Source organism: Pan troglodytes, chromosome 15 (assembly GCF_028858775.2).
Source record: "Pan troglodytes isolate AG18354 chromosome 15, NHGRI_mPanTro3-v2.0_pri, whole genome shotgun sequence".
Lineage (NCBI taxonomy): Eukaryota > Metazoa > Chordata > Mammalia > Primates > Hominidae > Pan > Pan troglodytes.
The window spans coordinates 102,728,487-102,752,952 of NC_072413.2; the positions used below are offsets into that span (position 1 = coordinate 102,728,487).

Genomic DNA, 24,466 nt, shown 5'->3' on the forward strand with positions numbered 1-24,466 from the left:
CCAAAGCCTGGGAAGAGCCATCTCTGCCGAGGGATCCCCGAACGCGGGGACTCCGGATCCGGCTGGCTGGAACAGGAGTCCCGGGCCGGGCCGGGGCAGAGAGAGGTGAGCGGCGCCTGGGAAGCCAGTCCCACCGGGAGGATGGGGGTGTAGGTGGACGGGAGGCGGTGGAGGGCAGGGACGGGGCGGACAGTGGGGGCTGAGGCGGGGGACGGCCCCGCTCTGCGCGTCCCACCCCCATCTCCGCCCACCAGGAGCCAGGCCAGCAGGGACCGCGAGGGGGCGGCCAGGGTATTCACGGGAGTGGGGAGACCCCTTAAAGCGCCCTCAGGGACCGGCCACAGTGGGCGGGGCCACCCCCAGCCACCCACCTCCCCCTCCCCAGGCCCCGCCCCCGGCCCGCGCTCGCTCCCCACGTGGCCGCTGACGGGCGGGGCGGCACCTCCTCTTCCTCCCGCCCGCCCCGCCCGCCCCGCGCCCGCCAGGAGCCACCGTCCGAGCCTTGCGGAGCGCCGCAGTGGGCGCCGGCTGCCCGCAGCCCCTGACCCGGCCCCGGACGGAGCGCCGGCCGCACCACCGCCCTCTGGCCGTTGCCTCACCGGGTAAGTCCTTGGCCTCGGGGTCCGCTTGGAGCCTCAGGGGAAACTGAGTCCGGGAGGAGGCAGGGGCGTGCTTGGGTCCAGGAGTGAGGTTCCGGGCTGCGGCGTGTGTGCCCAGGTGGCGGCGGGCGATCCCGCGGCGCAGGGTACAGTTCCCGGGCGGGGACCCCAGGGCGCCCCTGGCCCCCCGGGCTCCGCGCGCCCCGCTCGGGACTATGGTCCTCCGCGCCGAGGCACCGCCCGAGCGCGCACTGGCCGCAGAGTGGTGGGCCCAGGGTCGGCCGGGCCTACTCCCAGGGCAGGCGGGATTTCCGCGCCTCGCGGCTGCCACATCCTGACCATGAATCAGCCACAGTTGGGAAAATAAACTTCAACTTCGGGTCCGCCGCCCGGGTGGCACCCCGAGGTGCGCGCCGGCCTGCGGCCCCACCCTGACTGCTTGGCTTCCAGCTGCCCACGCGCAGGTGGGCGCACAGGGAGCCCTTCCCACCCCGCAACCGCTGGCAGGCTTAGGGGAATCAGCCTCCATCACAGCTCTCTGTTCCTTTTGGGTGGGGTAGGATCCAATCCCTGTACGCCCCCAGACCCACCCGTCAACCCTCTAACTGGGGAGTCGCCCCAGGAGTGACCATGACTAAGGAGGGGAAGGCGGGGTGACCAGCTGTGTCCCTGACCACCCCCAGTCCCCCCTGGGGAGCACAGGCGTGGGGGGTGGTCTGTCTGTCTGGGCCTTCTGGGGCTCAAGCTCCCCACCCAGGGCTCCCGCAGCTCAGCTGTGACCACAGCATTATTGCCCACTCCAGCTGGACACACCAGGAGGCAGAGAGGCAGAGACCCTGCCCAGGCAGGGAACCAGGAACCCAGGAACCGGGCCAGAGGTCAGGCACACCCAGAAGGCGCTGGACGTAGGAAATTCCCTTACTGCCAGCCCTGCCCCTCCGTCTGGCACTGGAATGGAGCAGGATACTTGCCCTCTTCGGGCCTCAGTTTCCACATTTGCAATCTGAAGGGTGGGACAGCAGCTCAGGCTGGGACCTGCTCCCTGCCGCCCTGCACTGGGAAGGTGGGGTCCCAGAGCAGTGCCTCAGACCCCGAGGGTGCCACCCAGCCAGGGGCTTTTGGGGTGTCGGTGCTCAGCCCCCAGTGCAGCAAATAGTAGCATTGGGTTCCAGGCCTGGGGTCTGAGACCTCACACTGCTCCCACCCCTACCAGGGCAGCAGCAATTTTCTGTTCTAAAAGCCAGGTTGGTGCAGTGGGCCCTCCTGGAACCTGAGGGAGCTGACCCCTGCCCAGGCCCTGCCCTCCCATCCCTGGACTGTCATGGGCCCTGCAGCCTGGCAAAGGGGATGTCGCTAGTGGGGACGGACCAAGTGGCCAGGTGCGACTGTAGCCTCCACAGCCAGGGCTCCTGAGTTAACCTTCAGGTGAGCGCCCACTTTGTGGAGGAGCTGACGGCTGTCAAGCGAATGACACACACTGCACATGTGGGGACGTGGAAGCTCCTACCTGAAATAGATTCTGCGCCTTCCATCAAAGTGCAGTTACTTCCTGGGTTGGAAAAGTTATAGGGTTCATGCAGGCTGCGGGAGGGGTGGGTGGTGACTGGAAAGTGATGCGGTGCTGCCTGTGGGTGTGGGGCAGGACGCAGCTGGCCCAGCTCTGGACGGGGACAGTGAAGTAAGCTCAAGCCCCTGGCTTTTTGCTGGTGCCTGGAGGTCAAATTTCCCTGTAGTCAGGAATGAGACCTGACTCCCTGCTGCCAGCCCCTCCCCTACCTCCATCTTGCAAACAGCAGGTGTCTGATAGGTGTGTGGTTCATGGCCCAGTGGACACATTACATTGGAGAAGGCACACCCACCTCTGTTTTCAGGATGGTGGATGGGAAGGCGGGGAGGTGGAGGCCACATAGGAGCCAGTCTCTGGCGGGTAGTCCCCAGGGGCCACAGCAGACCCAGGCCTAGTGGACACCTAAAGTCAAAGACTAAGTTCTACCAACGGTGGGAAGGAGAGAGGGCAGGGGCACGGGCTCCCCGTTGCTGGAGGGGTGAGCAGGGTCCAACCACCTGGCCCCCTGTTAGAGAGGCTTCCACTCCTGCCAGCCTCACCCTAGGAGGGAGAGTCCTGCCTGGTCTGCCTCTGAGCACCCAGACAGCCTGAGTCCTGAGCTGGGGTGGGGTCTGCTCACACAGCTGCCCCCCAGCCCAGTGCCGGTATACCCTGGCGACCACCAGGCCAGGAGAGCAGGGCAGACTGGTGGTGCCTGTCCTTTCCTGAGGGGCCGTCCTCTCTCACAGCCCTTTCTAAGCTGTAATTAAATAAGGAACCACAGGGGTTGCTTAGGGTCGCCCCTCTGAGGGCTCATGTCAGTCCCAGAGGGCCAGCCTCAGGCCGGGCCTATCCACTCACCATTCACGCCAGCCTGGGCAGGGTCTGTGTGCTGGGTGAGTGGGGGAGGAGGAAAGGAATGAGCCAGCCTGCGGAGTCCCTCCGCACGGTCTCCCACCCTCATCCCTCCCAGTGTGGCGTGGGTCCTGCGGGAGCGTTCATTTCACAGGTGAGGCGGGGGACAGTCGGTGCCATTTTACACTCAGTGCCATCCATTCTGCCAGGAGGTGCTGATAAAGCCCCTACTGTGTGCATCTGCCCTTGTGCCCAGAGCCTGGAGCCCAGCCCCGCTCAGCACGGTGCCAGGCAGGTACAGGGCACTTACTGGGGGTCAGGGTGCAAATGGGCTGGCCCCACAGAGTAGCTGGAGGCCGAGGCCCCCCAGCCCTTGTTGCTACCACTGGGGTAGGCTCAGGGTGCTGGCACTGCCACTCTGGGAATAGGACAGGCCTGTCCTGGTCAAGTAGCCATTACCGGGCCTCCAAACTCGGGGGTTGGTGGGGCAGGAATAGGCCCGCCCTCCAGGCAACCACCTGTGTCACTCCAGAGCAGCCCGTGCAGACAGACAACTGCCCAAGGGCCAGCCTGGACCCCGGAGCCCTCCCAGCCAGTCGGCCTGGGTCACAGCCTGGGTGGAATGACCAGTGTGGTCACAGCCCGGATGGGATGACTAGCGTGAAGGCCCTGAGGACCTTGCCACGCCAATGGCCACGGGCAAGGGCCAAGGCTGTTTTCCTCTTTCGCCTGCAGCTTTTCCCAGAGGCAGCAGGGAGGGAGAGAGAGGGGCCAGGAGAGTCCCGAGAGAAGGGCCAGGCTGGGCCGCCCCGAGCCTCTGTGCCCTCAGTTCACTCCTGTTCTCACCCCAGAAGGGTGACTGGCCGTGGCTGGGGCACCCTCCGTCTCCCTCAGCCCCAACCTCTGTCTGTTGGAAATGGCATGGAGACCCAGAAGGAGCAGATGGGCACCACTGGAGGCCTGGCCAGGCTCCTGGCCGCCGATCAAGGCCTTTGCAGGGTCAGAGGGACATGGGAAGATGCTGCCAAGGCACCTGGCCCTGGTGCCCTGGGCAGGGACCCCGTGCTCCCGCGCTGTGACAGCGTTATACCACCCCACCTGCTTCCTGTGACCTGGACACAGTCTGAGCACCCCAAGGTCCAAAGTGGGAGAGGTGGGGTGGGGGAGAGGGGGTGCGGTGGATTGGAGGGCTGTCCTACTGTTACAGGGCTCTGCCCCGGGCCCCACTCACAGTGAAGGCAGAGGCCCCCAGGCAGCCCTTGGTGGGCCAGAACTCAACCAGGAGCCACACTGGGGGCGGAGGGCAGGCTGTCTGCTTCCCATTTTGCAGATGAGGGCTAGTGTCAAAGCCTAGCTTTGAGGCTAACCCAGGGCACAGTTGAGGAGGGAGGGAGAGGGAAGCAGTGGCCGCTGAGCACACAGCCCTGCGTAGTGGCTTTTCTGTATCATCTCCAAGCCCCCATTCAGCTGCTGTGGGCAGAGGCCAGCCCCAGCCCCTCGCTCTGCCCAGCGAGTGGCCAGCTGCCCAACACGCATGGAGTCCCAGTGGGCATGGCCAGTGGTGCAGGGGTTTGTTCGTGCCTGAGCTGTCCTGGCCCTCGCCGGGTCGGGGGTGGACGTGGCCAGCTGTGCGAGGAGGGCCAGCATCCCACTGGCCTCCATCTCCCCATCTGTACCTGGGTCCTTGCAGGCCCTGGGACATGGCCTCGGTGTGCAGCCTGCCTGCCCCACCCTCTGTGCCCCCGGGTCCCTGTTCCTGCTCCAGGCACAGCTCAGACTGTCGCCTGCACCCAGCCTACGCTGGGAGGAGGACACAGGGTGGGGGTGAGGGAGTAGCCACCTGTCCCCACCTGCCTCTGCTTCCACCTTGTGCACAGACATGAGTGGCCTGAGAACGGAAGCCCCTTGGGGACACCCAGGGCCCCTGCGTATGCTTCCATGTGCAGAGGGCCCCCCGGGCTGCCCCTTCCCTGGGCCAGGCCAGGCTGTGGAGGTGCAGGCCCAACAGTGAGGGGCTGCCTGCAGGAGCTGGCAGAGCCATGGGCCGGACCCAGGAGGGGCCACACGGGCGGTGCTGGCTCAGCCAACCGAGGTCAGAGCTACGGGGCCCTGGAGAACATCCTGGCCATTTTACAGATGAGAAAACTGAGTCCAGAATGGGCCTGGCTGTCCCAGGCCCCTGGCACCCTCGTGTCCCAGCAAGCATTGCCAAGCGGCATGTTGCACCCACGCTGAGGATCTTGTTTGCCCAGTTGGGCCTGACGGGCTCCCTGGCACTGGCTGCCTGGAGCAGAGGTCAAGAGACGCTGAGCAGGGGCTGGGAAGACTCATGCAACGTCCTAGCTCCGTCCCAGCCGCCAAACAGGAGGTGGGCTGAGTGGGAAGGCGGGCGGTCAGTGCGTGGTTATGCACTGGCATTACAGGTGGCATCTCGTCGATCTGTCAGTAAGCTGTGGGGTTGGCATTGACACACTCATCCGCATTTGAGGACAGGAACCAGGAGGTCCTATGGGTCACAGGCCGGTCAGCGGCAGGGCCCAGTCTCACCCAGAATCAGAGCCTCCCCCACCCTGGGCCCTGGCAGCAGCCCCTGGCCGCGCTGGGTGCGCAGGCTCAGCCTCTCCCCCACTCTCAATCTGTCTTTGTTCTCCCTGCTCCTGGGAAGGCAGCTGCTAGTGGGGATGTGGGCTGGGGGCAGGGACCATGGAGCCTGGCTCGTGGGCAGGCAGCGGGCAGCCGTCTTGTCCTGGCACAGGCAGGGTGGGGGCTGGACACCCTGGGGCCCAGCTAGGCACACAGCAATCAGGACCTGAACCCTGAAGCCGGGGCCTGGCTCTGATGAGCTGCTGCCCTTCCCCCTCCCAGGCTGAGAGAGGCTTTTTCTGAGGACAGAGGAGGGACCTGGGGCCTCGGAGGAGGCATCTCTGAGTATGTCTGGTCTGGGGGGAGGAAACCCAGGTGGGAGGATTCTGGTGACGAGCTCCTGGCCACCTGCCCTCATTGCCCAGCAGACCCCCTGCAGGGTACGTCTGGGGCCTGCGATAGGCCAGCCCTGGGCTCATGCCACCTGCAGGGCCTGATCAGGCCCTGTGCCCTTCCCAGTCCCTAACCACAGATCTGTACACGTCACTCCCAGCCACAGCCATGGTAGGTGCTGGCAGGCCCTCAGGCTCAGGAAGTACTTCCAATGTAGCCGCTCGTCCCCCCATGCCTCTCCCTGGGCCCCCAGACTCCAGCCCAGACCCCTGAGAACGCCAGAGGTGACCAGGCCCTCAGGGAGCACCCCGTTGGCCCTGCTGTTTGTGCAGTGGAGACACTGTGGCCTGTAGAAGGCCCATTCGGTGACTGGCGAGCCGCCCACCCACCCAGGCCCTGCACACCCTCAGTGCAGGTGGAAGCGAGAGCTGGGCTTCCTGGCGTGGGGCCTCCGCCCTTCCTGTCCTCCCTTGCCTGGGCTGCGCTTGCCGACTCTCCTCCCAGTGACCCCTCCTCCCAGTGAGCCGGGGCATTTCCTGTTTGCTGCATCCCCCCTACCCCCCCTACAGAGTCACCCTCCTCCCTGTGGCTTCCACAGGGCTCTGTTCCTAACCCAGGAAGATGTACCTCCCCCAGGCCCATTGTCTGCCACAGATCCTGGGGACACAGAGAGCCCAGCTGTAGCCTGGCTCCCGGACCAGTGGTGTCCCCTGGCGTTCAGTGTTGGCCAGCCCGGACCCCCCAGCCACCTCCACCGACACTTGCCAGAGTGCCATGAAGGACCCCTGGCCCCCAGCTCTGCTCTCTGGGTGACCCAAGCAGGGGCTACCACCGCTCTGAGCCCAGCTTCCCTCTGTGAGATGTTGCTGTCTTTTGATCATTTTGCTTGCTTTCTTCCTCAGTATGAAACGACCATATTCATCCGAGATGCAGCTTCAGTTAGTGATTGGGCAGGTGTCCCGGTGGTATCGCACCCACCATGTGATTGAAATCCATCACCATGCGGCCTGCTTCCCATCTTTGTCTTCTGATCATGACGCTGCTGAGAGCGCCTTTCTGCCCACCTGCTCCCAGGGGGCCCTTCTGTCCTGCTGTGGGTCCTCACAGTGGCCCGGGGGCCCTCTTTGCACAACAAGCGGAGTTCAAGATCTTGGAGGGCTTTGGAGGCAGGAGCCTTGCACTCCATCCAGATCTTGGGGACTGCAGGTGGCATGAGGGCTGGAGTGCTTCTTGGGTGTGAGACGGGCCAGGTGACAGTGAGGACACAGCCAGCCCTCACCAAGGCCCAGTGCGCCCCATGCCCCTGGACAGGTGGCAGTGGGTGGACCCCCATCCTCACCTGCCTTGAGGCCCCCTGTGCACAGGCCCTCCCTGGGCCTTGCCAGCAGTTGGTGAGCCACCAGGTCAGTAGAGGTCCCTCAAGGGGCTGTTGGCCTGGTGGGGAAGGTGACACATGCTGGAGGCTCAAAGGAGCTGGGAGTCTGAGTGTGAGGGAGGGGAATGGGGGTCATGGTAGGGCAGGTTCAGCTCCAGGTGCCTCCACCGCCCTGCAGGGCCTGGGCTGCCCAGAATCCCGGGGTGCTGCCAGGAACGCGTGCAGTCCTGGAGATCCATGGGTTGCCAAGCAGTGGAAAAATTGGGGCTCTCGGAGGAGCTAAAAATACAGTGTGGCAGCCCCTGCCTCCTAGTTCCGGAATCCTCTCCTGCCGTTCTGCCCGCCCACCCCGTGGAAGACAAGCTCCTTCCCTGCACCCCCACCACCAACGCTGGCTCAGGGCCCAGAAGCACCCAGCCCTGTGCCAGTGCCAGAAGGGCGACACCACAGCTGCCTGCCCACTCCCAGGCAGCAGCCCCCCACAGGTACTCATGTGCCCAGCCAGTGCCTGCCCTACCCCCGCCACTGCTTCAGGGTCCCCAGAGCCCCTTGGTCCCAGGCACAGTAGGCAGTACCTGCCACCCCAGGGCTGCCAGGCTCAGGGCTTGGCCTGTTCCTCGTGGGGAGCCTGGACCCAGGCAGACCTCTCCCTTCCCTACCAGTGGGGACTTCACAGGGGAGGGGGCTGTCCCAGGCAGACTCAGAACATGTCACAACGGGGGCCTCCAGGCCCATTGGTGCTGGCCGAGGGCATGGGACCCCCCACACTGTGCTGTGGAAGGCCCTCCTCGCCTGGCTCCTGGGAGGCAAGTGAGGGAGCCGAGGCCTGGGGGCTTCAGTGGCTGGCTCAGGTCCCTCGCGTGCTGGGATTCAAGCCTGGGTACCCTAACCCTGGCCTGTGTGCTGCTCAGAACCGTGGGCCCATGCAGGAGCCCCCAGCTACTCTCCACAGCTCGGTGCTGGGCCTGCCTCAGGAGCCCACACTCCCTGGCTCTGGTTTTCTGTCTGCACCGCAGGGGCTAGGCACATGGCTGCAGGTCTAGTGAAGGCCAGCATGGCCCTGTCCCCACCCACACCACACACTCAGCTTGACTGTTGACTGCTAGGCGGGGCGGTGGCCCGGTGGCTTCCCGAGAGTCAGTGCAGCTGCCCTAGCATGTAGGCATTCGGATGGAGGTGCTGGCATCACCACACCAGGCTGGCCAGGCCCAGGCCCAGAGGGGGACCCTGCCTGCCAGAGCTAGAGTCAGGGGAGAGGCATGGCCCTGTCCTCTGGAAGCCCCAGGCTATTGGTTGACAAAAGCAAGTACTGAAGAACCATGGTGATGTCCCACTAGCATGGGTGGGGTGAGCCCCTCAGACCTCAGAGTCTTCATCTGCAAAAGACCCTGCCCTGTGCAGTTCCATTGGGGCTGGTGGACTGCCGGGGCGGGAGGTGGATGGGATGCCCCTTCTTGGTGCCCTGACCCTTTTGCTGTCCAAGGCATGGGGTCTGGCCTGAGCCATGGGTACTGGGCCCTGCAGAGCCTGGATGGTCCTGCCCTGCCTCAGCCAGAGCTGGTGCCGGCTGTAGAAAAGATTGCGAAGAACGCAAATTCCTGTGCCTGTGGGGAGGTGGCCACGCCCTACAGCCGGGGCTGGGGAGCTCTGAGGACACATTCCTGCGCTGGTGGCCCCGCCAACCCACTTTCCAGATGGAGAGCAGAGGGGAAGGGTAGCCTGCCCAGGGGCACACAGCAATGAGACTCCCGCCCCCTTCCCTTCTCAGTTGGCACTGGCACCTTCCAGCGTATTGTTCCCCATAGCCCCGTGCCCCTGAGATCAGTAAACTGTGGATTCCTTCTGGAATCCTTGCAGAAGTGGACACCACCCCCCAGTGAGAACAGGCAAGGCTGTTTATGCAGAGCTCGCTGTAGCAGGGAGTCGGCCACGGCCACCCGCGTTTAGCAGAGACTCACAGGCGGGCGGGGGAGTGGGAAGCCTCATGGTTTTCTCATATGGATACTTCACTCTATACATAGAAAGCTTTTTATAGACACAGGGAAGGCTCGGGGATGCCCTGAGAGAGGCTGCTGGCTGGAATTTGGGCTCCTATGAGATGAGACAAAAATCACAGAAGCTGTCAGTTATTACCCAGGTCCCAGCCATTTGGGGCCAGTGGCCAGATTGCGGGTCAGAGTGCTGCATATATGGTCTGGCCGTGGTGTGTTTGCAGGTTCAGCCTCATGCTGAAAAGCAGTTGGAACATTCTCCGGTGTAGAGCCTGACGGGGGGCCTGGGTGAGATCGGGCAGCCTTGGCAGCACCACAGAAGGAGGAGAGCAGCTCCGGCCTCAGCCTCCGGGGCCTCAGCCGGAGCCCTGTCTATGCCGGGCCGCAGCCCAGCGAGACCCTGTTACACTCACTGCCCCCAGACAGCACCCGGTGGGGCACGGCCAGCTGGGGCAGCTCAGACACAGAGCCAGGCACCCAGGCACGGGGGTATAGGAACCTGATGGGCAGGAGGGCCAGTTTCCTCCCACCGTGGCTCCACCCTACTGACCAAGGGGGATCCTCTTGACTGGGGTCTTTCAGGGGCTTGCACAGGGCAAGGAGCACTGGGCAGTGCCAAGAGGGGCAGTACTCAGGTCAGGGAGCATCTTCTGTGTCCAGGGACACCCTGGGGCCTGGGGCACGGTGGCTCTCGGCGGCACTGCTTGTCTCTAAAAGGTCAGGATTTTTTGCATGGAGGGACCCCCGGGGCTCTTGGCTGGAGAGGACACTCTGGATGCCAGGGGCTGGGCCTGGGAGAGTTCATAACTCCGTCCACTCAGCCTGTGCCAAGGGGACAGGGACTCCGGCCAATGGAGGCGGGGGAGGAAAGGAGGGTCAGTTCTGGGGCCTCTTTAGGCAGCAACAGCCAAGGCGGGTGGGAATATATGCAGAGGCCCGGCTGCCTGGCTCTTCATGGTGGTGGGAGCAACCCTACTGCCACCAGGAGGGGCGTTGGGGACCTGAGGCTGCCTGGGAGGGACCCGGCTGTCTCTGGCAGCTCAGCGGTCAGCAGCGATGAGAAGCCAGGGGAGCGTGAGGAGCAGCCCAGGACAGGGCCCAGAGTGGGTGGGCAGAGGTGGCCGGAAGGTCTTGCGCATCTGGGTGAGTGGACGGCCACTGGGTGACCAAGAGGGCCGGGCCTGGGAGGGTGGCTTAAAACCACAGTGGGCCGGGGGCTCCAGGCTCTCCGTTCTACAGTGCCCAGACCAGGACCCCCTGCAGGGAGGAGGGACATCCCAAGGACAGCTTCTCAGGATGCTCCTGGCAGCCTGATGCTGGAGGTGCGGAGGAAGAAACTGAGGCCCAGGCAGGATGAGTGACTGGGCCAAGGTCTGCTGGTGAGGGCCCGAGCTGGGGACATGCAGATCAGAACTCTGGCTTACACCTGTCAGGCTGCCTCCTGGAAGGAGCCCACTGGCCCCCCGGGGCAGTTGGACAGGCGGAGGGCTGAGGGGCGGTGCGGGGAGTAGGGGCTGGACTGCCGGAAACACCAGGCTTGGTCGTGGACCAGGCTGGGGAGTGGGCCTGAGACCTCAAGGGCAGGTGCTCCAGGACACTCTCCCAAGGCAGGAGGGGAGGAATAGAGCCTCCTGGGGAGGCAGGCGCTTGGGTGCTCGACCCCGCTCAGCTCCCGTGACCTCAAATGCCCTTCAGCCTGGGGTCCCCTGACTTACCGGGTTGGGCAGCACTTGAAGCAAAGCCATGTGGGACCTCCAGTCACAGCCCAGCCGTGCCCAGGTGTGGGACTGTGGGCACAGACCCAGCTTCTCTAGGACCCAGCCGCCTCCAGTTCCCCACCTGTTGTGGGAGGTATAAAGTGCCTGCCTTGGAGGTGGTGGGAAGCCGAGGGCCAGGGTGGCGAGTGCTGGGCCGGGGTGGAGGCTCAGAGCGTGTCCCTGCCAGGCCTGGCCCCCTAGCTCCCTCCCCGAGGCTCCACGCTGCCGTTCTCAGACGCTAAATATAAGATCTAAGCCATACATGGTTGCAGGAGGGCCTGGGATGCCCCTGACCTTCGAGGCCAGTTCCCAGGGTCTGTGGTTGGGGACAGCGGCTGGGGGGATGTGGTGGCGTGGAGCTGATGTCAGAGGTGCAACCCGCCTGTCCTGCTGTTCTGTTTTGGGGAAAGGCACGTGTTGGGGCTCTTCTGGGCTGGGCCTGTTACCTACCCGGGTGTTCCCAGGGCTGGAGTCAGACCTGTTGCGACTGAATCCTGGTAAAACCCTGAGTGCCAAGGGTTTCCGTCTTCCTGTTGGTGTGAGCCCCCTACCCACATGCAGATGGGCAGACTGAGGCCCAGGGGAGACCTGGGAGCCGCCCCTCCTCCCCAGCCACGCTGCTGACGCTGTGGGCACCGCAGGCATGCCTGAGGTTTGGAATCTCCCTGTCCATATTGTCCACTGGGGCGGGGGAAGTGCCCTGGGGTGAGATAAGGCAGCCTCGGATGCGCCGTTTTGTCGCATCATTACCGTGGGTAATGTTCCAGCCAGGGGAGCCTCCCGCTCCCCTGAGTCCTCCCCAAGCTCATCCGGTCCCATCACTCTGCAGGGGCCGTGCTGGCCTCGTGCTGCAGGTTTCTGAGCCGGCTCCTCCCCTCCCAGCCCTGAGCCTCGGGGTCCTCATGCGCGCAGTAGGGCCCTTCCTGCCTGCCGCCTCGGTTGCTGAAATTCGGTCAGGGATGGGTACAGGGAAGCCTAAGATATAGTGGGGGACACAGTGCTACCCCTAACCCTCAGCATGGCACGTGAGCAGGAATTGCAGCAGAGAAACTGAGACCGAGGGAAGTGGCCCCGCCTGCACTGGTGGCCAGGAGGACAGTCCCCATCCCCTCCCCGCTGACGGCTCCCTGCCCTCTGCCTGCAGCTCGGCAAGATGTCGGTGAAGGAGGGCGCACAGCGCAAGTGGGCAGCGCTGAAGGAGAAGCTGGGGCCACAGGATTCGGACCCCACGGAGGCCAACCTGGAGAGCGCGGACCCTGAGCTGTGCATCCGGCTGCTCCAGATGCCCTCTGTGGTCAACTACTCCGGCCTGCGCAAGCGCCTGGAGGGCAGCGACGGCGGCTGGATGGTGCAGTTCCTGGAGCAGAGCGGCCTGGACCTGCTGCTGGAGGCGCTGGCGCGGCTGTCGGGCCGCGGCGTTGCACGCATCTCCGACGCCCTGCTGCAGCTCACCTGCGTCAGCTGCGTGCGCGCCGTCATGAACTCGCGGCAGGGCATCGAGTACATCCTCAGCAACCAGGGCTACGTGCGCCAGCTCTCCCAGGGTGAGCCGCAGTGCGGGAGGGCCGCCCAGGCGGACGCTAGGGACCTGGTATGAGGCTTCAGGCCCAAAAGGCCCCGGGAGGCCTGGGGAACCACCAGGAGGAAGCGCAGCCAGACAGGCAAGGAGGGCTTCCTGGAGGAGGACTGGCTTCCTGGGCTCAGGAAAAACATCCACATTCACTCCGAGTCTGAGGCTTCCAGGTCACCCCAGTCCCCGCACTGCTGCACCAGCGGTCCCCCTGTGCCCCTCTCTGTTGTGTGGCTCTGCCCCACCCTTCCTCCCCGTCCTGTGCTGGCTCCCACCCTCTGGGCTCTCTGCCCTTGTCCACACCTCGGCGGCAGAAGTCACTGAGTCAGAGATGCGAATCCACCCGAGTGGCTCCCTACATACACCTGCCTGGCTCCAAGCCCTTCAGCCTCAGCCCAGACAGAGCCCTTGAGGTCTGGCCCACACCTACTGATGGTGTCACCCTCCACCTCCCAGCGCCTTCCCTAGCGCCTCCCTCCCTGCCCTGTCCCCTACTCCAGCGCCCAGGGGAGTCGTTCCCGGCAGGCAGGCAGGCCCTTGGTCTCTGCCTCTGCTTGTGTTTTCTGCCTTTGCGTCCTCCAAGGTCCTGGCGCCGCTAAGCCTTTAAGCCCCAGCTCACTTTCCTGTCCTCCAAGAAGTCTCCCCAGGCTGTGCCACTCCATGGCTGCTGCCAGGTCCCACCGATGCTTGGGGACGAGCTAGGGTGGGCAGTGATGGGCGGGGCTGGGCCCATGGGGGCGGCAGTTACCTGTGCAGGCAAGCAAGCCAGAGGCGCCTCGTTTCTGTCGGACCCAGGGGACAGAGGCAGGTGTAGGGGCCAGCCACTCTCAGCCCGTCTCCCCAGCCTGGGCCTGGCAGGGCCCCTCTATGGAGTCTTTTGTGAATTGTTCTCAGCAGGGTCAGATGAGAGACACCCCCAGAACTTTCACAGCTCCAGATGGGGTGGGAGGCAGGGGTTCATAGGAATGAGGTTGTGTCTGCCATAAACACAGTAAGTGCTGCATTGGGAGAAAAGCTGGGCCCAGAGCCAGTGACAGGATGGGGCAGCTGCCTCCAAGCCCTTCCCTGCAGGGTCTGGCCCTGTGGTCCAGGAGCAGGGCCAGGACACCGAGGAGTGGGGCACCTCGTTGGGTCCCAGCCCACTGCTGTGGGCCACAGACAAGTGCCCGGCACCCCCTGGCGTCTGCCTGCCAGGCCCAGAGCCCCAGCCCTGAGCCCAGCTGCACAGGCATGGGAAGGGGTGCATTGGCCCTGCTGAGCCTGCCCACTTCACCCTGGCAGCCCTGGACACATCCAACGTGATGGTGAAGAAGCAGGTGTTTGAGCTACTGGCTGCCCTGTGCATCTACTCTCCCGAGGGCCATGCGCTGACCCTGGACGCCCTGGACCACTACAAGGTGTGCGGCAGGGCCTGGGCCTGGGCACATGGGGCTCCCTGCCTGGGTGTGCCCTGACCCCGCCCTCCCCGCAGACGGTGTGCAGCCAGCAGTACCGCTTCAGCATTGTCATGAACGAGCTCTCCGGCAGCGACAACGTGCCCTACGTGGTCACCCTGCTTAGCGTCATCAACGCCGTCATCTTGGGCCCCGAGGACCTGCGTGTGCGCACCCAGCTGCGGAACGAGTTTATCGGTAAGCACTCGCCCTGGGCCGCATACCCGCTCCTGCCCGCCTCTTGGCCAGTGCATCCCATGCTGCATCCACCTGGGGAGGTGGGAGTGCCACAAAAGCCGCCCCCGACCCAGGGCCCCAGAGGAAGGCGCCATCTCGGGCCTGTCACCACCTGCCCCTTCAATGGACACAGGCCTCAGAACGCCTGGGGGTCAACCCTGGACCGTTCTCAGTTGTGAGGCTGGCCAGGCAGTGGAGCCGGACAGGGGGCCTGAGACCTCGTTCCAGCCCTGCCAGTTCTGGCAGTGAGCCCTGAGTAAGCATTGCTGTGTGTCCAGCATGATGTCTCCCCTCCAGAGCCTCAGGTCTCTGGTGTCCCATGAGTGCAGCAGGGCAGGGTCAGGTGCTCTGGGTGGCAGAAGTGAAATGGGGAAGGCGGGGAGTGGCCTCCAAACCCTCTGACCCTGTCTGTCCCTTCCCAGGGCTGCAGCTGCTGGACGTCCTGGCTCGCCTGCGGTGAGTCCCCACTGTAGCGGTCCTGCCGGCTCCCCCTCCTGCTCCCAAGGCCAGGCCCACCTGCCCTTTGGCTCCCAGCCACCTCACCTAAGCAGCACCTCCAGATGGCAGGGAGGTGGCTCCCCCGGAGTAACCCCAGGGGTCCAGCCAGAAGCCAGGTCTCAGGCTAGAATCCAGCTCACTGTCCCTGGCAGCTGCCCACAGAAACTAGGGTTGCAGCAGCCATAGAAAGGACAGAATGAGCTCATATCCTTTGCACACCGTGGATGGAGCTGGAGGCCGTGATCCTAAGTGAACCAACCCACAAACAGAAAATGAAATGCCAATAAGAGGGAACTACAGGGTGGTTCACGTGGACGCAAGATGGAGACAGGGACACGGGCTCCAGGGCGAGAGTTGAAAAACTACCTACAGGGTACAGTGTTCGTCACTACTTGGTGTCAGGCCCACTAGAACAAGGGTCCCCAACCGCCAGGCTGCGGACCGGTACATGGCCTATTGGAACCGGGCCACGCAGCAGGAAGTGAGCGGTGGGCGGGCATTCCTGCCTGAGCTCCACCTCATGTCAGATCAGCACTGCATTAGATTCTCCAGTGCATGCACGCACGCAAGGGATCCAGGCTGCGCTCCTCATGACAGTCTAATGCCTGATGATCGGGGGTGGAACAGTTTTATCCCTAAACCATTCCCGTCACCCCAGTCTATGGAAAAATTGTCTTCCACAAAACCAGTCCCTGGTGCCAAAAAGGCTGGGGACCGCTGCCGTAGAAGGCAAATTGCCTACGTTACACAGTGTACCATGTGGCAAACACGCACATGTACCCCCAAGTCTAAAATAAAAATTTTTTTAAAAAGAAACTAGGGTTGCCAGGTACTGTATGGGACATGCAGTTCATTCAGGTTTCAGATACACAACAGACAATATTTTAGTGTAAGTATATCCCAGATGTTGCATGGGATATACTTATGCCAAAAGTTATTCATTGTCTGAAATTCAAATTGAACAGGTACTCTGTAGTTTCATTTGCTAAATCTTGCAGCCCTGCTGGGAACCCACATAGCTGAGAAGCTCTATCCCAGGCCTCAGTCAGGACTATACTCAGGGGGGTGTCCTTACACCCAGGGAAATCAGCTTGGAGGAGCCCAGGGCTAGAATGCCTGGTGTTGAAATGGCCTCAGGGGCCAGGCGCAGTGGCTCACACCTGTAATTCCGGCACTTTGGGAGGCCAAGATGGGCAGATCACCTGAGGTCAGGAGTTCGAGACCAGCTTGGCCAACATGGTGAAACCCCATCTCTACTAAAAGTACAAAAATTAGCTGGCCGTGGTGGCATGTGCCTGCAATCCCAACTACTCAGGAGGCTGAGGCAGGACAATCATTGGATCCCAGGAGGTAGAAGTTGCAGTGAGCCGAGATCGTACCACTGCACTCCAGTATGGGTGACAGAGCAAGACTCCATCTCAAAAAAAAAACAGAAATGGCCTCAGCAAAGTTTGCCCACATGGGTGCCTGTGCCCCACCAGTGTGGGCTGAAGGGGGCCGGCCCTGCCTGCAGAGGGCTCTGCTCATTGACCAGACTGAGATGACTGGCAAGTCCTAGGCCCAGTGAACACTAAGTTTCCTCCTGCTCAGGCCAGAGCCCCGCCCCTCCTGTATCCATGCAGCCCTGTGGACCCACCTCAGGTGTGGTCTTCACTGTGGTCACGCAGCGCCCAGGGGAGGGCCTTCCCTCCCCCAAGGTCACGGCCCGGTTCCATTGTGTGCCACCTCCCCAGGCCTTGGTGCACGTTACTCGATGGGAGTGGGCATACACGCCCTTCCCCTTCCCCAGGGGCGTGCGGGTGCCTGGTGACCTGGGGGCAGCCTGGCAGGGCGCAAGGCACTGACCTGGGAGCTGCCACTCTTAGGTCGCTATCCCTGGCTACGTGGGTCACATGTCAGCCACAGCTGGCTACGGCCTGGCTCAGAGTCCCAGGTGGGCTGAGCGGGGCTGGTACACTGGCGCTGACCCAGGCTGCCCCGCCTGCGTGTTGATGGTGGCAGCAGCAGGCTTAGCCCACCTGGCCCCTCCTGCACAGAGACCTGGAGGATGCCGACCTGCTGATCCAGCTGGAGGCTTTCGAGGAGGCTAAGGCCGAGGACGAGGAGGAGCTGCTGCGAGTCTCTGGCGGGGTCGACATGAGCAGCCACCAGGAGGTCTTTGCCTCCCTGTTCCACAAGGTGGGCTGGGGGCTGCAGGGCGGAGGGCAGCCCTCCAGGGCAGGCTGTGGCCCTGAGGTCCAGAGGCTGGGCCTGGAACGGTCCTCCCTGCCCTGGTCAGACCCTGCTGTGACCTGGGCCATGGTGCCAGCTTTGGGGTCAGACTCCAGGGAGCAGCAAGGACCCAGGGGTTGGAAAGGGAGGTGGCGCCTAGAGCGGGCAGCCTGGGGGCCGGGCTGGGCCCTGGGGGCAAAGCCAGGGCCACAGGACCCAGAAGGACGGGGCTCCAAAGACCAGTGCGGCCCACAGCCGGCCATACTGTCCTGGGCCCCAGCTGCCCAGTCCCCATCAGGTGGGCTTCAGAGGCCTCAGGGCTTGGTGAGGGGCTAAGAGGCTGAATTCTCGTCAAGCTCAGGCCTTCCCCTCATTCCCTGAACCTGGCAGCTCTCATCTGGGGGCAGTTGTGTCCCCAGGTGGCATCTGGCAACATCTGAAGACATTTTTGGCTGCCACGGCTGGGCAGGGGGTGCTATTGGCATTGAGTAGGTAGAGACCAGGGGTTCTGTTTAACATCCCATAATGCACAGGACAGTCCCACATGTCACCAGTACCACAGTCGCTGAAACTCTCATCTCTAGGGATCCGTGGGAATAGAGGGGGTGATGGGGCTGGACACCCTGGCAGACAGGCCACAGTCCTTAGTCCACCAGGGAGGGGCCGGCTGCTGACCTGCACCCCACACTCGCCCGTCCAGGTGAGCTGCTCCCCGGTGTCTGCCCAGCTCCTGTCGGTGCTGCAGGGCCTCCTGCACCTGGAGCCCACCCTCCGCTCCAGCCAGCTGCTCTGGGAGGCCCTGGAGAGCCTCGTGAACCGGGCCGTGCTCCTGGCCAGCGATGGTGAGGGGGCGGGGCAGGGGCGTAGGCACAGCCTGGTGGGCAGACACTGAGGTCGTAGACCATGGGGGAGGGAGCCTGTCCTTGGCCCCAACCCATCCTCTGCCCAGGGGAGGTGGCCGCTTTTTCCTGCCTCTTCCTCAAGCTCCCATCCCTCCCTCCCCCGCTCCCTTCTCCCTTCACCCTGGACATCCCCTACTGCAGCCCAGGAATGCACCCTGGAGGAAGTGGTTGAGCGGCTCCTGTCTGTCAAGGGGCGACCCAGACCGAGCCCCCTGGTCAAGGCCCATAAAAGCGTCCAGGCCAACCTAGACCAGAGCCAGAGGGGCAGCTCTCCTCAAAACACTACAACCCCCAAGCCCAGCGTGGAGGGCCAGCAGCCAGCAGCAGCTGCTGCCTGCCAGCCCGTGGACCACGCCCAGAGTGAGAGCATCCTGAAAGTTTCGCAGCCCAGAGCCCTGGAGCAGCAGGCGTCCACCCCACCCCCACCCCCACCCCTGCTCCCTGGTTCCAGTGCCAAGCCCCCTCCCCCTCCCCCACCACCCCCCCTGCCCAGTGTGGGGGCTAAGGCCCTCCCAACAGCACCCCCGCCCCCGCCCCTGCCAGGCCTGGGGGCCATGGCCCCCCCAGCACCTCCTCTACCACCACCCCTGCCAGGCTCCTGTGAGTTCCTGCCCCCACCACCTCCACCACTCCCGGGCTTGGGATGCCCGCCCCCACCCCCACCCCTGCCGCCTGGTATGGGCTGGGGCCCTCCTCCACCCCCACCTCCACTACTGCCCTGCACCTGCAGCGCCCCCGTGGCGGGAGGCATGGAGGAGGTCATCGTGGCCCAGGTGGACCACGGCTTGGGCTCAGCATGGGTCCCCAGCCATCGGCGGGTGAACCCACCCACACTGCGCATGAAGAAGCTGAACTGGCAGAAGCTGCCATCCAACGTGGCACGTGGTGAGGGTCCCCAGACCCCCAAGGGAAGCTTCCCCTAGGACGGGGGCTGGTCTCTGCTGGGGAGAGGGGCAGGTGGCACATGGAACTTGTGTGCGCGTCCTGCCCGTGCGTGGCCAGGGCAGCCGGCCCTTGCTCTGGGCCCGGCGCCTGTGGTTGAGGTGGGGACGGGGGAGGAGCAGCGCAGGGGCTACCTCTGAGGACCCCCCTCCACATGCTCCCGTGAGCCAGTGCATCTGGGGTGCCATGGTGCCCTGGGGCCCTGCTACAGGTGCTCAGGTAGGGAGGCAGGGTGCCTGCTGTACGCTGGACCTGGACCTACTGGGCCCCAGGCAGGGCATCCTTTAGACCCTCTGGGAGGCTCCAGCCCCTGCCTGCTGGATCGCCAGGCCCCGGGGCTGCGAGAGCCTCACTGGCCCTGTCCCCACCCGACAGAGCACAACTCTATGTGGGCGTCCCTGAGCAGCCCCGATGCCGAGGCTGTGGAGCCCGACTTCTCCAGCATCGAGCGACTATTCTCCTTCCCTGCAGCCAAGCCCAAGGAGCCCACCACGGTGGCCGCCCGGGCCAGGAAGGAGCCCAAGGAGGTGGGGACGGGGAGGGGACTCAGACCGGGGCCACCTGCCTGGCCACCCTCCGGTACCAGCCTGTTGGGTGGGGGGTTTTCTAGATCACTTTCCTCGATGCCAAGAGGAGCCTGAACCTCAACATCTTCCTGAAGCAATTTAAGTGGTGAGTGAGGGAGGTGGCCCCCATCCCAGGCCACGGAGCCTCGCCTCCACCTGAGCCTTCTGACTTGGGCCTAGCAGTGCCCTCTGCAGGCCGCCATGGGAAGTGCACACTGCATCTCCTAGGCAGGATCGTAGGCGGGTAATAGCCCCATGCTGCCCCAGCTAGGGGCTGTCCAGGCTCCCAGGGACAGAGGGCTGGGACCTTCCCCAACAAGGCCACAGACAAGTAGTGGCTAAACCAGTGGGCCCTGACTCTCAGCCCCCGAGTCCTTTCCTGCTGCGGGTGTCCAGCACTGGCCCGAGGGAGCTGGCTGGACCTGACCCATCCTGCATCTCCTGAGCAGGGCCCATGGAGGGTAGCGAGGGTGGGAGTCAGCCTGGGTCCCCTTCACCGCGTGACCGTGGGCAACAACTCGACTGTTCTGTGTCCCCCCTGCCCTGGCCACCCCATGACTACGTGGGGAGACCCCTGCCAGGCGGGGTCCCAAAGAGGCTGGGCGGGGGTGACTCATGATTCACTCACCCCTGCCCGGTCCTCTCCCTGCTCCAGCTCCAACGAGGAGGTCGCTGCTATGATCCGGGCTGGAGATACCACCAAGTTTGATGTGGAGGTTCTCAAACAACTCCTTAAGCTCCTTCCCGAGAAGCACGAGGTAAGAGGACCACCCCCACACCCCACCCCCGGTTAGTGCCACCAACCAAGGGAGAGGCTGTCCCGGGGGCTCCCAGCAGGGAGACAGAGAAGGGAGGCATCCCAGCCCCACCTCTGCCCTGAACCGTGAGCCACAGGGAGCCATGATGGGCACTGGAGGGGCTGAGCCCGGCGGGCAGTCCGGGAGGGCGGGAAGCTGGCATGGGGGGATCCCACATGCCGTTCTCCTCCTGGCAGATTGAAAACCTGCGGGCATTCACAGAGGAGCGAGCCAAGCTGGCCAGCGCCGACCACTTCTACCTCCTCCTGCTGGCCATTCCCTGGTGAGCACGGCCGCCCTCAGACCCCAGGGCCTGGGCCCCAGGTGGGAGGAGAGCAGGAATAGGGAGCAGGGCCCAGCCAGGGAGGAGAAGAGGCTGTGCCAATGGCTGCCCCGGGCTCCAGGAGCAGCATTGCAGTGGTTGGGCTGCTAAACATCACTCGAGCCCCACCCCCAGTCCTTCCCCTCAAAGTGTGGGGCTGGAGGCCTCTGGAGGAACTGGATCCCGCTCTGCGCAGGCCCGGGAGGGTGCCTGTTGGATGGGGCAGGCGGCGGAAACCCCCTCCCTTTGCCCACCACCCAAGCCAGAGCCCTGTGCTGAGTGCCCCTCTGGCAGGGACAGGTGGGGGGTGCAGGCCACTGATCCCTGTCTGTGCCATCCCCAGCTACCAGCTGCGAATCGAGTGCATGCTGCTGTGTGAGGGCGCGGCCGCCGTGCTGGACATGGTGCGGCCCAAGGCCCAGCTGGTGCTGGCTGCCTGCGAAAGTGAGTGGGGCCAAGCGGGGCACGTGTGCAGGAGGGACAGGCCTCCGAACCGGGGCGGGAGGGCTGCTCGGGGCCCCTGCTACCGCCAGTATCATAATGGCTGCTAAGAGCACCTAAGGGTGCCAGCCTTCACCACCACTCCAGAAACCACCCTGCTGCCACCACCTCGGTGCACATACCTGCTGGACACACAGACACACGCATGCCCACCGCCACTCTCAGGCACATGCACACACGCATGCCCACCGCCACTCGGGCACGTGCACACACACAAGCCCACAAGCAGAGTCACACACATGCACACAGGACACACAGACACACGTACACGCCCCCCCCAACACACACACCCTCACATACATGTACAGACATAAGTGCACACACACAGGCACCATCTCTGAAAGGGGAATCCATGGAGACCTGCCACAGCCACTGGGCAGGGAGAGGGACAGGTACGGACCAGTGAGGCACAGCTCACGTCTGTCAGGCACACTGTAGGTGTCCACTCCCATCGGTGGAGGGTTTGCAGCCCCCAGGCCCTGTCCTGTGACCCTTCCGGCGCTGGGCTGAGCCTGGGGAGGAGCCAGGGAGTGCCGGGGCACTGGCAAGCAGGACCACACCCCACCGCCAGGGCATCTGGGGGCTCCGAATCAAGAGCCCCTCTCCAGCCCTGGCTGCCCCTGCAGGCCTGCTCACCAGCCGCCAGCTGCCCATCTTCTGCCAGCTGATCCTGAGAATTGGGAACTTCCTCAACTACGTAAGTCAGGGGCAGCTCCCCATCCCACCTGGTGCCGGGGGCTGGCGAGACTCACTCCCTGCCCCTCCCAGGGCAGCCACACCGGTGACGCCGACGGCTTCAAGATCAGCACATTGCTGAAGCTCACGGAGACCAAGTCCCAGCAAAACCGCGTGACGCTGCTGCACCACGTGCTGGAGGTGGGCCGTGGTGGCGGGGGCATAATGGGAGGGCTTCAAGGCCCCCCGGACCTGGGGTGTAGAGGTGTAGAGGCCATACCCCCATGCCCACCACTCTGGCCGCCAGTCTCCCTGTCTCAGGGCCCCGTCTAGAGCCAGCAGCCTCAGTCAGAGCCACGCCCCCACCCCTCCCAGCACCCCTTCCTTCCTGCAGCACTGGCTCCCCTGCACGAGCCTTGTCCCTCCCCAGGATACCTGTCCCTGATCTGGGGGACAGTCCCTAGGAAAAGCAGAAACATCACAAAGTCATAGCCAGGCCCAAGGGAAAGATTTGAGGGTCTGGAGTACTGGGGGTTTTCTGGACCTTAATTGCTAAGGGTTAGAGCTGGGGGAGTGGGAACAGGGTCATCCCCAGGTGGAGAGTATGACCACAGTGGATCTCACTGGACGTGTCCCATTGCAGGAAGCGGAAAAGAGCCACCCCGACCTCCTGCAGCTGCCCCGGGACCTGGAACAGCCCTCGCAAGCAGCAGGGTAGGTAGCTCCTGCCAGCCCGCCCAGCTCAGCCAGGTGGGGGCCTGACTTCTGTCCCCAGCCAGTGAGGTGGCTGCCCGCCAGGGCTGGGTCTCACAGCCGCAGCACAGCCCCTCAGCCAGGTGGGGGCCTGACTTCTGTCCCCAGCCAGTGAGGTGGCTGCTTGCCAGGGCTGGGTCTCACAGCCACAGCGCAGCCCCGGCGCCGCGGAGCCCTGCCCAATAGAACACTTTCCTTTGGGACAGGACCGGGTCTGCCGTGGCCTATCCCCTTCTGACTTAAGCGAGGAAACAGGCCTAGAGTGGGCAAGGGCTGGCCAGGTCAGGGTCACACCACGGGCAGGTCTAATACAGCCCCTTCACAAGGTGAACCTTCACGACAGCCGTGAGCAGGCTCGGGCCTCCCTCATTGTATAGATGAGGAAACGGAGGCCCAGGAAAGCAGTGTCACCTCCTGGGTCACACAACCCAGGCAGGAGGGCAGCCTGGGCCACCCCACTACACAGTCCGGACCCCTAGCACGGAGTCCTTCCCGGGCTCCACCTGCCCTGGAAGGTTCTCTGGCTCAGGAGCTGCTCAGCCTTGGAGAGAACTAGGCAAGCAGGACAGGCTGACCATTAGGGTCCCCGCCCAGATGCTCACAGGGGGCTGAGGGTCGGCTGGAACAGGCACTCAACCCCAACACTGCATGTGCAGCCTCAGAGTACAGCCTGCAGGGTGCACAGTGGGGTGCCGGGGGGTGCAGGGGAGGGGCTCCCCTGTCCCAGCGAGGCTGACGTCAGCCGTTGCTGTCTCTGCCCGGCCCTCCTCACCTTTCAGGATCAACCTGGAGATCATCCGCTCAGAGGCCAGCTCCAACCTGAAGAAGCTTCTAGAGACCGAGTGGAAGGTGTCTGCCTCCGTGGCCGAGGTCCAGGAGCAGTACACCGAGCGCCTCCAGGCAAGTGGGCACCTGGGCCTGGGGCTGGCGGGAGAGGCTGCCCTGATAGAGTGAGCTGGGCGAGTGGCTGTGCTGTCTCCTGGCTCCAGGGTGGATCCTGGGGCCCGAGTTACCCCAGGTGCGCATGGTCAGGGCACAGGCCCCTGCTCCTTCTCAGAGACCACCGTCCTCAGGGCCTGTCCCTGTGGCCGCCACCCTCCCGCAACTCAGGGCCTCACCCCGGGTGGTGCCCGCGCGGGGCTCTCACGGGACTGTCACGTGCCCTTGCCCCCAGGCCAGCATCTCGGCCTTCCGGGCACTGGACAAGCTGTTTGAGGCCATCGAGCAGAAGCAACGGGAGCTGGCCGACTACCTGTGTGAGGACGCCCAGCAGCTGTCCCTGGAGGACACATTCAGCACCATGAAGGCCTTCCGGGACCTTTTCCTCCGTGCCCTGAAGGTGGGGCAGCCCGGCGGGACACAGCCTGTCTGGCTAGAGTGGGGTCCCGAGGCCCCTGGCCTTCCTCCGGCAGGATGGGCAGAGGCACCTTTCGTCGGGCCGACACAGCCATGTGGGCCCTGCGCTGCTGCGGCTCAGGGAGGGGGACGCCCAGGCCCATGGAGCCCCTGAGGGATGCCACGCTGGGGTGACGGGGCCACATCTGCCAGTGCAGGAGAACAAGGACCGGAAGGAGCAGGCGGCGAAGGCAGAGAGGAGGAAGCAGCAGCTGGCGGAGGAGGAGGCGCGGCGGCCTCGGGGAGAGGACGGGAAGCCTGGTGAGGCTGGGCCGGCTGGGCGGGGAGGGGGCGACTCTGGGATCCTTGTCTGTGCTCCAGCCTCCCCACCACCCCCAGCCCTCTAGGTGGGCTCCAGGGTCCCATGCCGCTCTCTGAGTGCCCCACGCTCCTCAGTCAGGAAGGGGCCCGGGAAGCAGGAGGAGGTGTGTGTCATCGATGCCCTGCTGGCTGACATCAGGAAGGGCTTCCAGCTGCGGAAGACAGCCCGGGGCCGCGGGGACACCGACGGGGGCAGCAAGGCAGCCTCCATGGATCCCCCAAGAGCCACAGAGCCTGGTAAGAC

At 64.3% G+C, this 24,466-nt stretch overlaps 1 protein-coding gene across 5 annotated transcripts in view; it reads left to right on the top strand.

The window, feature by feature from the left end:
* The first annotated feature begins 407 nt into the window (after window positions 1–407).
* INF2 (inverted formin 2) overlaps window positions 408–24,466 on the top strand; it is a 29,917-nt gene continuing 5,858 nt past the window's right edge. For 3 of the 5 annotated variants that reach the window (XM_016926809.4, XM_016926811.4, XM_016926810.4), the window contains exons 1-20: window positions 10,221–10,485; window positions 12,244–12,643; window positions 13,951–14,066; window positions 14,141–14,300; window positions 14,762–14,795; window positions 16,874–17,015; window positions 17,749–17,890; window positions 18,092–18,835; window positions 19,268–19,419; window positions 19,503–19,564; window positions 20,114–20,216; window positions 20,453–20,538; window positions 20,921–21,021; window positions 21,705–21,775; window positions 21,847–21,954; window positions 22,397–22,467; window positions 23,286–23,406; window positions 23,681–23,845; window positions 24,060–24,162; window positions 24,298–24,459. In XM_016926809.4, the coding sequence (XP_016782298.1) occupies window positions 10,399–10,485; window positions 12,244–12,643; window positions 13,951–14,066; window positions 14,141–14,300; window positions 14,762–14,795; window positions 16,874–17,015; window positions 17,749–17,890; window positions 18,092–18,835; window positions 19,268–19,419; window positions 19,503–19,564; window positions 20,114–20,216; window positions 20,453–20,538; window positions 20,921–21,021; window positions 21,705–21,775; window positions 21,847–21,954; window positions 22,397–22,467; window positions 23,286–23,406; window positions 23,681–23,845; window positions 24,060–24,162; window positions 24,298–24,459 (3,130 nt within the window). In that variant the 5' untranslated portion in view covers window positions 10,221–10,398. Of the gene's footprint in view, window positions 603–10,220; window positions 10,486–12,243; window positions 12,644–13,950; window positions 14,067–14,140; window positions 14,301–14,761; window positions 14,796–16,873; window positions 17,016–17,748; window positions 17,891–18,091; window positions 18,836–19,267; window positions 19,420–19,502; window positions 19,565–20,113; window positions 20,217–20,452; window positions 20,539–20,920; window positions 21,022–21,704; window positions 21,776–21,846; window positions 21,955–22,396; window positions 22,468–23,285; window positions 23,407–23,680; window positions 23,846–24,059; window positions 24,163–24,297; window positions 24,460–24,466 lie in introns of those variants that run through there. The other 2 variants (XM_016926812.4, XM_063793149.1) reach the window with 1 other exon arrangement.